The 12,392-nt window shown below is 39.6% G+C and overlaps 1 protein-coding gene across 1 annotated transcript in view; it reads left to right on the forward strand.

Annotated features, from left to right (window-relative positions):
- Positions 1 to 12,392, forward strand: part of exoc4 (exocyst complex component 4) — a 137,276-nt gene continuing 124,884 nt past the window's right edge. The window contains exons 1-7 of the mRNA XM_084909824.1: positions 1 to 123; positions 960 to 1,149; positions 2,895 to 3,089; positions 8,562 to 8,755; positions 10,056 to 10,165; positions 12,014 to 12,114; positions 12,223 to 12,377. Of these exons, the coding sequence (XP_084765950.1) occupies positions 44 to 123; positions 960 to 1,149; positions 2,895 to 3,089; positions 8,562 to 8,755; positions 10,056 to 10,165; positions 12,014 to 12,114; positions 12,223 to 12,377 (1,025 nt within the window). The 5' untranslated portion in view covers positions 1 to 43. The remainder of the gene's footprint in view (positions 124 to 959; positions 1,150 to 2,894; positions 3,090 to 8,561; positions 8,756 to 10,055; positions 10,166 to 12,013; positions 12,115 to 12,222; positions 12,378 to 12,392) is intronic.

The following is a 12,392-nucleotide window of genomic DNA, read 5'->3' on the forward strand; positions in this document are numbered from 1 at the left end:
CTCGCGGTTCTGTCTTCCTGTTTGAGTGCCGCAGCTGGAAAAAATGGCAGCTGATACAGGGAGATACAGGAGTGCAGTTAGCAAAAACAAAGACCCTTCTGGTCTTCTCATCTCTGTCATTAGGTAAGACATGTTAAGTTTTTTATATGTGCGCGTAAGACGTCAGAGACACTTGAACTGTGCTTGCATTTGCTCTCAGATATGGCTTGACAGCTACCTTTAATGCTAAGGCTACATTGTAGCTAGCTACATCCTTCCTGTTTTGCTAAATAAATGGAGAGAGTTAAACCTCACCTATTTTATTTGAGTTAGTATATGGGCAAATCTTAATAGCAGTTATTTTGTTTTTTGCTCAAGCCAAGATTCTTTTTAAATGTTACTTACGACTAAAGTTTATTCACCATTATTTGGAAAGCGGCTGTTTTCTTAATAAATATAGACGAGAAATTGAGAAAAAATCGTGGCAAAGCAAGGTACTGTTTATTGGTAGGCTGGCTTTTCTATATGTCTCTTACCATAAGTTGCTAATTGTTGTGAATTGACTTCACAACACTTTCTCTGCATGTCATAACGAAGGAAAAAACATAAACACGATAAACGAGGCACACATCGCAATCGTCGTTGCAACCACCATTGTTACACATGCAACACACTATTTTATTTATTCATTCCAATAGCGCCACAGTTTTGTAATACAGGAAACTGTGTTCTTTACTTTATATATAGTTTTAGTTTTGCCTAAAAAAATGTATGAAAAGCACAAACGTAATTGCATATAACAAAATCCATACTCTTACTGATATATCATTAATTTTCTTTTTTTCAACTGTAATGGATTTCAAATACAATTTCCATTTTTGAATTCAGGGATGCTTTTGTCTTCTCTTAAATAACAATGCTTCCCCCAGATTCCCTTTGTGGGTTAAAATATTTCTTCCTTGCCTTTTTGTTTGATGCAGGACTCTATCCAGTAGCGATGATGTGCAGGACAGGGAGACGGAGAAGAGTCGTCTGGAGGAGGCTTTCGAGACGTGTGATCGGGATTTAGACGAGCTGATTGTTCAGCATTATGCCGAACTCACCACTGCCATCAGGACCTACCAGAGCATCACAGAGCGCATCACCAGCTCCCGCAACAAGATCAAACAGGTAAATTGGAGAGGGATGTACACAGACATAGACTTTTTTTAGATAGACTTCAGAATGGTGGCACCAAGTTTTGTTATTAACAACAAAATATTGTTTTCATACATTTTCCTTTATCTCTTTATTCATTAAAACTACTTCTTATGTTAGTATTATCTTTTTTTAACCTTTTTTGCAGTTTCTAAGACTAATATTGCCCACTTAACAGCATCTAGCTCAAGTCAGTATTCTTACAATCAGCAGAATGATGTTAAATGCCTCAGTGCTGATTTTTCTCAGGAGTAATCTAATGCAACCAAGATGTGTGGATATAGTCCTGTCTTTAAACTACTGAACTTTCATGGTCTTCTTGTACCTGTTTAAGTTCTCTCCAGGTGCTGTAGTTTGCTCCTACAGTCCAAAGACACACATATTCAGTTAATTTATGATTCTAAAATGCCCAAAGATGTGAATATGAGCATTACTTGTCTTTTTCTCTGTGGTATGATTTTTCTGCTTAAGTTTGGAAAGAAAATCGCCATCTGTATTAAAACATCAAAAATTGATGTCAAGCACTTTCAAGAGCATGCCAAAGCAACACGTTCCCATATAAGTCTAACCGTATATTGTTGGCCATTCAAAACTCTAGCTGTGATGGTACAGTGTGATGACAAATTTCCCGAATGATACAGATGCATTTCAACAGCTAGCAGTTCAATATTCAGGCGACAGAAATGTTACAGTAAAATGTCCAGGATAGCCCCACTTTTCAGTCACAACTAGTGCATCTCCGCTATGTTTCTTTGTAATGCTTAGATTAATTCCCTTGTCCACCTGAAAAGTCCTGAGGTTTCAGTGTAGTCAAGGTGTGGTCCTGGAAGTATGAGTGTGGCAACCCTCTGTAACAGCTTAATGAGCTGGTCCATGTCATTCCCCACTATCATTGCTGTAGGAGTCATTGTGGGGAATCACTCTAGGGAATTAGTGTAGGTATTGTGATTGGGGAAATCACTGTACCGACAGCACAGAAACTCAGTTTCCCCGAACCTCCTATGGGCAGTAGCTGCCAGTGTGATCAGCTAGTGGAGATTCACCAAGAGTATAATGCAGAGAAAAATCACCTGTAGATTTGTAAAAATTGACATGCACACCAAGAGGACTCTGTATAATAAATAAATTGAGTTCAATTGTAATTTTTGTTTATTATTGCACTTTATTATACCTGTGCTTTGCCATTAAAAGTGTATTTAATGAAATTTTCCTTGTATTCTAATTGCTGTATGGTCCCAGGTTAGCTGCCTAACTACCTAATTTCAACCTAAAATCCACTGAGTTGATTAGCCACAGTTGAAAACAATTGTGTTGGTGTAAAAGGTGTTTAACTTAATTGTAAATACATTCAGCTCACTTATGTAACAAATTACAAAATAACTACAGAGAAATAATGACTGTGTTAAGCAAGTGTCTCGCTCATTTTTCTTCTTCAAAGACGCCTACACCTAATAAAAATGTATGTCTGTTGATGAGTGTCTAAGGCAGTATTTAATTTAAACACTGTAAAAAATGCATTGTCTCTCTGTGCTTTCTTTCCCCTTACACCAGTTTGTTGCAGCAGTAACCAACCCTCCCTTAACCTGTTTATGCCAGAGATTTCTTCTTGTTAAAAGAAAGTTGTTGTTTTTTTCCATCCCCACTGTCCTCAAATGCCTACTTATATGGGGTTTTAGAATATGGCTCTGTGTCACTGGACATCTCAATCTGTCCTACAGGTCAAGGAGAACCTCCTGTCTTGTAAGATGCTGCTTCACTGTAAAAGAGACGAGTTGAGGAAGCTGTGGATAGAAGGCATCGAGCACAAGCATGTTCTTCAGTTGCTGGATGAGATCGAAAGCATCAAGCAGGTCCCTCAACGTCTGGAAACTTACATGGCAAGCAAGCACTACCTTCATGCCACAGACATGCTGGTGAGTAGAGTGATGGCTGAAGATGGGATTCGTAGAAGTGTAATCTTGTGCCTTAATATGTGTGAGATATACAGTGTTTAAAAATGGAAAACCCAGAAAGATTGGTGGGAAATATGTCCTTTTTTTAAAACATGTTTGATCTTGCTTGTTTTTTTATGGATGGAAAAAGGGAGAAATGGAAAAGGGAAGAGATTTTTGTCTTGTTTCTATCGACATATCAAGCAGGGACCCATGGTGTGCACAGTATGCACACATAAACACCAGTATTTATGAAGTGCTGCTGCTGAAGATTGATTTCCTGGCACCTCTCATCTCTTAAAAGAACCTCTTTCTAGCCTTGAACAGTCCAGTGGGTGCAACCCACATCAGTTAGGGCGCTGCAGGTGTGTATGTTTGCGTGTATGCATGTCTTTTGATGTATGTTTTGCAGTATGCGCAACAGGGGAGCTGAAAGATGGCATTGAGGACTAAACGACCAAGCTCTGTGATCTCTCTGTTTCTTACCTTTCTTTCCTTTTTCTCTCTGCCTTCCTCTGTCACCCCCGCACGTCTGCCTCCAGACTTTGGTAATAATTAGTTTGCTAGAATGGGGTTATCTGAGGAGGAGGAAAAAAGAAGAATGATGGTGCACCCATAGGACCATGAAAAATCCTCTTTGTGGGGGTGGAAAGAAGTGGAACTTCATTCAGCCTGTGCTCAGTCAGTACAGCATGTTTTAAAAAGGTTGTGGAAAGTTCACAGTCAGTTGGATGCTTTGCGTCTGTCTCGTCTCTTGTCAAATGTGCTCTACTTGATCAGGATGATGGCATTTTATTTGCTTCTACATATCAAAATGGTGTTGGATGTACTCTTACCTTTGGCTCGGTTGATATGGGCTCAAAATGTGGTCATAAATATTTTGTACTTGCAAAAAAGATTTGTATGTGTAAAAAAGATTTGTGTGTGTGTAAAAAAGATTTGTGTGTGTGTAAAAAAGATTTGTGTGTGCGTAAAAAAGATTTGTGTGTGCGTAAAAAAGATTTGTATGTGTAAAAAGAATTTGTGTGTGCGTAAAAAAGATTTGTGTGTGCGTAAAAACGATTTGTGTGTGGACTTAGCCCAAAAAAACCCCTGCAAGTTACAAGTACGAATTTTGACCCCATTTTTCTTCCTTTCATCTGATTGGTCAATGTCATGTCAATCACAAATGTAACAATCCAATCAGAGAACAGATGGGTTTGGCTGTCGGAGGGGCGCTTTTTTGAACTGCAGGTCCTTGAAGGGTAATACAGTTTGAAGCTGGAGGATCTCTATATAAATATCCGATAGCAGCTAGGTCCCCTAACTTTCAGCAGCTGTTGAAAGGATAAAGTTGTGCTATATCAGTGGTTAGAAATACCATTATTACTTTAGGATTAGTTTAACACAAAGTCAGGGCTGACCCGGGACCATTGCTGTGAGTCACAGTGCGCAGCATAAAAGTCCTTTCACATCGAACGCAGGATGTGCTGCTAATGCTAACTGCTAACTAAAAGCAAAGGATCCAGAATTTGTTGCGCTGGCTGCTGGGCTCTGTGGGTTTTTGCAGCAGCTCTACCTGTACTAGATGCACCTGCTCCTTGTCTTTTCTGTCTCTGACTTTATGTCCTCTATATGAGTTTCTGGTTTTTTTTGCTGGTTCTTCAAATGTTCAATAAAAACATGTATGCTAATTCATAACGAAGAAAGCTTTGTAATGAAGACTGTCATTTCCAAAACACTGCCCGCCCCCACCCCGCGGTCCGCAGCGCTGTTGAAAAGGCTGTGGAAGTCCCTATATTAAACACGTAGACCTGTGACACAAAAATCACCAAACTCGGACGACCACAGACTGTTTTCCTTCGTGGTGATGAAGGAAAACGCTGGGTTGGCATGTAAAAGGGCATTTATTCCCTTCAAAGACCTGCAGTTCAAAAAAAGAGCCCCTCCGACAGCCAAACCCATCTGTTCTCTGATTGGATTGTTACATTTGTGATTGACATGACATTGACCAATCAGATGAAAGGAAGAAAAATAGGGTCAAAATTCGTACTTGTAACTTGCAGGGGGTTTTTTGGGCTAAGTCCACACACAAATCTTTTTTACGCACACACAAATCTTTTTTACACACACACAAATTCTTTTTACACATACAAATCTTTTTTACGCACACACAAATCTTTTTTACACATACAAATCTTTTTTACGCACACACAAATCTTTTTTACGCACACACAAATCTTTTTTACACATACAAATCTTTTTTACAAGTACAAAATATTTATGACCACATTTTGAGCCCATAGGTTGACATATTTATGCAGTTCAGGGATGAATTATGTATGAACAGTCCACTTTAAGTAAACGAGACTCTGGCCAAGGACATTACTAATGTTTATAAAATGATGGAATTACCTTGAAATAACCTATTTGAATGATTCGACCGAACTTTAAATTAATTTTACATGATTTATTATTGACATGATGAAATAAATGCACCGTGTAAGCTAAAATGAAATTATGTTTTTAGATACTGGACACCTAGATGTCAAACAGCAATCTCAGCACAAGGTGATAGGCCAGCAGACAGCTTATTTTTAAGATCAATAGACAATGAGCAAGTCTTACATAAGAACTATCCTGTTATTTCTAACCATCTGACAATCATCTAACTCTTGTTGTCTGTGAATATAATGTGTATCAGTGCTCAACTGTTAAAAAATATTCGTCAAAAAGTTCATGGAGTAGTGATTGAAAACTCATACCTGAGATAGATTTGGGCATCAAGGTCAACTTTGTGGATTTTTGGTGTGGAGTTATATAGATTTGCACAACTTCTCAGTGGAAGGCTCGCAAACATGGCTCTGCTGATGCACAATGGATCCCGTCCAGTGTTTTAAAATAGTGTTCCTTCAACTTAATTTTTATTTTTTTAGAAGAAGAGAAACTCAAAGGAAAGCAATTCTGTCAACTAGGGAAGCTGTTAAGTGAAGATTGTGTGCAATTCTTTTAGCCATACTCACAAACTGTAGCATGCACTGCAAGTCATGCCCCAGATGTTCTACCTCAGATGCCTGAGGTCCACAACCACTTGAGTGTTGAAAACATGAGCAAGTATGACCCTGGTCATAGATCTGATCTCTGATCTGATCGCTTTTGTACTTGGAAACTACATACTCTTGAGATAAAAATTTCTGAAAACTCCTGGGTGGTAGCCAGAAACACATCCCTCTTCCCGAGTAAACTTTTTGAAATTTAGGTGTGGACAGCCAGAGAAGATGGTCTCAAAGGGGAAATAAAAAAGTTTAAATCAGTGTACACTAATCGTTGTGTATTGATCACACCTTGTACTGCACCAGGAGTAGAGTCTATAGGAATTAACTTAATCTTACCTTATTTTTACCGTCTTTAAAAGGGTGCTCATAATTATACTAATGTGACTCCATCTTTCGCTTAAGTCTCTTCCACATGTCCGAGCCCCTCCCAGGATGTGAAGAGGAGATGCAAGGAAAGTATTGGAGCCTATCTAATGTATTTGATATAAAAAATATTTTGATGAATTATGCACAGTATATAAAAAAAAAATAGGGGAATTGTCAATTGACTCAAATGCATTGAAATGTAGGGTGTAGATGCTCTGCCTTGAATATCAGCCTTTTTGAGGCTATATATTTGCTGTTTAAGAGATAAGTGGATATGAAGTCACGGTCCTTTAGATTTCTACCATCTTCTCCTCATCTTGATATCACCCCTTTTGTAGCCTACATTAGTGGGATTATATTTGTTTTTGTTAAAGTAATTACTTGTGCATAAAAAAAGCAGAATTATGGTATTGAAATGAGACACCCCCCCCCCCCCCCCACACACACACACACACACACACACACACACACACACACACAAATATTACAGTTTGTGGTTGTCAAAGTGCCTTCACAGGATATATACATCTGTGTTTTGTTGTTACTTCTCCAGATGCCTCCTCACGTCTTGTCTTGTTGTGGTACTTGGAAGATCCTGTGTGATGGTGGAGGGGAGATGATTTTTAGGGGATAATTTCTCTGTCTCTCTCACTATTCTACCATAGCTTATTCTCTTCAACATTGTGTGTGCCTGGGTTTTGTTTGAGGCTTATCTCTAAGGGTTGACAATTAGAATTCAGACTATGCTCTGTGTGTACTATTGAATGGCAGCCTTAGATCCCATGGGGTTGGTTAAAAACCAGACTGACTTTGGTTGTAGAAAACCTCCTCTCCTCTCCTCTCCTCTCCTCTCCTCTCCTCTCCTCTCCTCTCCTCTCCTCTCCTCTCCTCTCCTCTCCTCTCCTCTCCTCTCCTCTCCTCTCCTCTCCTCTCCTCTCCTCCCCTCCGCCATTCCTTTGGCTTCTTAGCAAATTCACAAGAGGCTTCATATTCTTCATTATGGTGACAGGCCTAGCCCCCTAATGTAATGATGTTAACCAGGCTTCCTCTGTCATCCCAGCCCAATGATAATGAGATCCCCACCACCGCTACCCCTATCCCCACCCCTGACTCTCACTCTCACACAAACACATAAACGTTAAATGATTTACAGTCATACAATTACACACACAGATAATCAGACATTATATTAAGCCAAAGCAGGCTGATCACGCAGTGCATTAGCTCATCTTCTCACTAATGTGACTCTCATTTGCATCAACACATACTTGACCCATGCTCCCTGCCCTGTAGTCTGCTCAGCTCTCCCCATTCCATTCCCTTCTGTCCTGCCCTGGCCAATCAAATATTATCAGCAGTGAATTTGGTTGTTGCTGCCCCTGAAATGCACTCAGATATGCACATAAAATGGGTTAACACACATGTAGACCAGCATATTTAATCATGAAAACATAACTGTTGTTCATGAACTATGAGAGCAGGTTGGAAAAAAGCATGACATTTACTAAATATAGGTCATGAATCAGGAGCAATTGGTGATACTTTATTCACTTATTTATTTATTTTTTGAAGGATACAAAAAAAAATCATCCTCAATTAAATATATAAATGAAAAGAAATGATTACACTTATTCACCAGCTTCACTATTGCTTCCTCCTTCCGAGGAAGTTTCTCTGAGATTAAGTGTCATTTATTTTAAAGACTTCCTAACCTGACAGGACAATTGGACTGCTATTACAATGATGTTGCCCTCTCAGCAAGTCTGGGCAGATGCTTCTTACCAAGGAGCGATGGCCACAAGCTAGTGGGTTGATTCAATTTCCCAGTAAAAATTTCTGTTGGCAATTTGCCTATACTTTGAGTGTGTAGTTTTGTAGAAACATGAGGGGATACTTAATATAGTTTAGATGCTTCTGTCATTTCTTTCCTGCCCCCACTTTTGACTTGTCTTTTCTGCCACCTTCTTTCAAGTACAAAACATTGATACCAGACACAGCTATCTTTTGGTAGAGGTTGTCTGACTGGTTCTTGGCTGTAATCTGTTATATGTAGGTGACAGCTGTGGAGTCCTTAGAAGGCCCCTTGTTGCAAGTAGAGGGCCTTGGAGACCTGCGCCTGGAGCTCCACACCAAGAAGCTCAACATACACTTGGTGCTCATTGATGAGCTGCACCGCCATCTGTACATCAAGTCCACAAGTCGCTTGGGGCACAAAAACAGGGACAAAAATGCTGCTAGGCTTCCAGGGTAAGGGCCATGTTCTGTTTGAACAGAAATTGGACTGTTTTATTATTGTTAATTCATGAGTGCAAGGCCTTACATTTAGTACAGTTGCTTGACTTGTGGTCAAAAATGTAACAGTTTTTCATTTCATTTGCATGATAAACATTGGTGTTCATATACTTGCTCCAATATAGCTGCCCATGCTGAAGAATGTTACACATATCATTACAGTGTTAGAATGAAACGCTGGAAAATGTCCAAGGCACCGAAAGCCTTTATTACTCGCCTGTTAAGTAGTCAACAGAAATGTAGCCTTTTACAGTGTGTTTTTCTAAACTTTTCAAAGTTGAAATCATACTGATGTGCCTTCATTATAAGTTATCCCATTGCTGCTACAACCAAGAACAACTTGCCAATTATTTACTGCATGGAAACCAAGACCATTACAGACAAAAAAACAATTAGTCCTCATATAACTTGTTGCTCTGCTTCATTGTTTGTACAGTGTGCTGGGAAGATCCAAAAGAATGAGAAGCATTGCAGATGTTTATTGTTGGAGCCGAACAGCAGTAATTTACTCGTAACTAATTAGGTGTTCTGCAGTCATTATGGGTACCTCTGTAAGGACATCAGATATATATATATGTTGTACTGTTTGGTTTCCAGGGAACAAACCAAGTTTTAAACCTGGGAAACAATGTCCATTGCCAATTACTGAAAGTATGACAACATATACAGTTTCTCTTTGAACACCACTGATCACATGAATGAGATGGTAGGTTTTGCAGCAGCAAGGAGAATAATTTAAGTTCTTCCTTTGTGACAGCTTATTAGGTATAATGCAAAACAATGGCTTTGAACACGGTTGATGCTGTGGCGTTCAATGGTAGGGATTCTGTGTGTGTGAGGTGCAATAATTATGGTGGCAGTGGGTTGGTGTGGTACAGTGATTTATTACTGAGGGTCAGCAAGTGACAGGTCCTGGCCTTCCTGTATTAGGTCGCCTCTAACAACAAGCCAGCCTCCATACACCCCACCCACTTAGCAGGCAGACTGTGTTTATACTGTTCGACTTAAAGGACCTGGATTGCTTCCACCTCCGGTTTAAGGCTTGATAAATGACTCATTGGGAAGCAGCACCAATCCCACCCAGAGATGCAAGGCTTTTGGTTTTAGCAGTAGATTGTTTTCATTAGGGAAGAGGAGGTTTAGCATTTGTATTTCTCTTTGCACGTACTAAACTTTTTGTGTCTTTGTCACATATTTATGTGAGACCCATTTAATGCCTGGATTTGGTTTTTGGTGTTTTATTTCCTCTTCACAGCTCCATGGCCAAAGATGCATCTCCAATACCTGTGTTAGATGTCGGCAGCCTGTCTACCCCACGCAAGCTTTTGGATTCATCTCAGTTTAGCACACCTGGATCCAGCAGTGGTATGATATTAAGATCATAATAAGGAAGGGAAGAAGAGGCAGTAATGGAAAAAAAAATAAAGGGTGGTGGCTGAAAAGATATATTGAAAACAAAGTCGTAGGTAGAACCCAGTTTCATGAAAAACCATAAATCATATCCTTTCCCTCGATTAAAACTGAACACATTAGAAAAACCAGAGAAAGGAAGACATCAACTGGCAGTTTTATTGGTTTCATCAAAAAACATTGCGTGTGAATTTTATCCTGCTATGCTATTTTCACTATGCTGATATTCTTAGTGATAATGAAGTCATTAGTGTTGCTCTGAATTACATCCATTTGTATGTCATTATGGATACGTACACACTGAATGCACACAGAAACCACTGATCCATACTTTGATACAAAAGACTAAACATGTCACAAATGTCTTGTTGCAGAGATGCACGGCTCACACCCACATTTCTCCAGCTATGATCACAACATATATCTCTCTCGCTAACATTATAATCATCTTGCCCCCCTACCTGTACCATTAGTCACCCAGTGTGTGTGCCTTCACAGCAGGGAGCAGCATTTATTACCCTCAAACTGCTAACCAGCGCCGTAACAGAGACTGATAATGTAGACTGTATTCAGAAATGTATGAATCCTCTCTTGGTTGTAGGGGCGTACAGTCAGAGCCACATTCCTTCCAGGCAGAGCACAGAGGAACGCAAACAAGAAGATAATGAAAAAAGTTAATCCAGCAATAACTTGGTGTTCCCTTGGTGTTTCTGAGTTTTTATATTAAGCCTGGCACTTTTTTTCTCTCCAACACCCACTCTTGGCATTCTGAGTTAGCAACTCATCGTGTTGTTTTTAGCTCTGTGGATACCAGGCAACAATGCACCATACTGTACATACCAAAGGCATTTTTATCTCGTTGCTGCATCAACTGACAGATTAACAACAACATTAGCATATAATTACCATCTGTGGGCAAGGTTTCCCTGAAAGGTATGGTACAGTCAACATCTCTGTGCCATTCAGCAGTTGTTTTATAAAGTGGTTCTTTCAGTCATTCTCAGTCTTTGTCTCTTCCTCTTCTTTTGCGTGTTTAGCATTTCCTAGGTAGCCATCTACCATTTAAATCATGTCATTTACTCCACCTACTGTTATTTACTCTGCCCAGCTCATCAGCATGCATGTGTATGTCATGACCTCAAAAAACATAAATACGCAAATGTACAAATTACCACTAATACATATTAAATATCTGCTCAAGTCTCCCACGCTGTAGGCCCCTAAGTAATAGCTAAACCACAGTTTTCTCAATATCATGCAAAGAGAACACTGGCAATTAGCTGCCAGCAGGCAGTAAGTGCCTATATACCGTCATGTTAACAACTGTGGTCACGACACAGCAACGGGCTTCCATCAATGCCCTAGCTTGCCATTTTGTCTAATAGCATTAGAGCACCTCATTTGTAGATGATAATTGTCATAATTATTACACAAACTACAGTTGCAATGGCTGAAAAGAGGAAATACACCCAAAGTCCATTAACTTGCCATAAACATTAACTCTCTTAACGTGCTTTGATGGGGAATTGGGAGGCCCCATCTAATGGAAATTAGAGCATCACTCGATACTGCCTTTCTCAATTTGTCTACTAAGTCAGATGAAAAGGGGATTAGGGTGGGGTTAGGTGCAGTTGTGTGTTCTTAAAAGATAACAAAGTGGTGTAAAACTGAATTTATTTGTTGTTCTTGATTATTTTTGTACATTTATCTATCACTGAAATAATTGGATCTGTGTGCTTGTACAAATATAATAATGTACACTATATGGTAACAAGCGTGTCTGTATGCGTATACCTCTTTTAGTGCATGAACTGCAGCAAGATATTCGGGACTTAAACCAGTCAGACCTTACTGAGGGGGACCCAGAGGAGAACAGTGCTGAGTTCATGGGCATCCTTATCAGGGTACATTCATGTGCACACACATGACGCATGCTATTAATTGTAAACTTAATGTTTTGTTCTGTCATTTGGTTGAAGTAAAAATATTGGCATATTGTTCATTTTCTTTAGGCTCTGGCCAAGTTGAAGAAGCTTCCAGAGACCATTAAAGCCATAATGGAGCGGCTGGAACCTGAGCTGAAACAGATTGTCAAGAGGTCTACCACTCAGATAGCAGACCATGCTTACCAAAGGGGAGAAAACCTGGCCCAGGAGAGCCAGCCAAGGTAAAGTAATGGCGT

This window comes from Perissodus microlepis, chromosome 17, assembly GCF_051167445.1.
Source record: "Perissodus microlepis isolate ML-2025 ecotype Zambia chromosome 17, ASM5116744v1, whole genome shotgun sequence".
In the NCBI taxonomy this organism is placed as follows: domain Eukaryota; kingdom Metazoa; phylum Chordata; class Actinopteri; order Cichliformes; family Cichlidae; genus Perissodus; species Perissodus microlepis.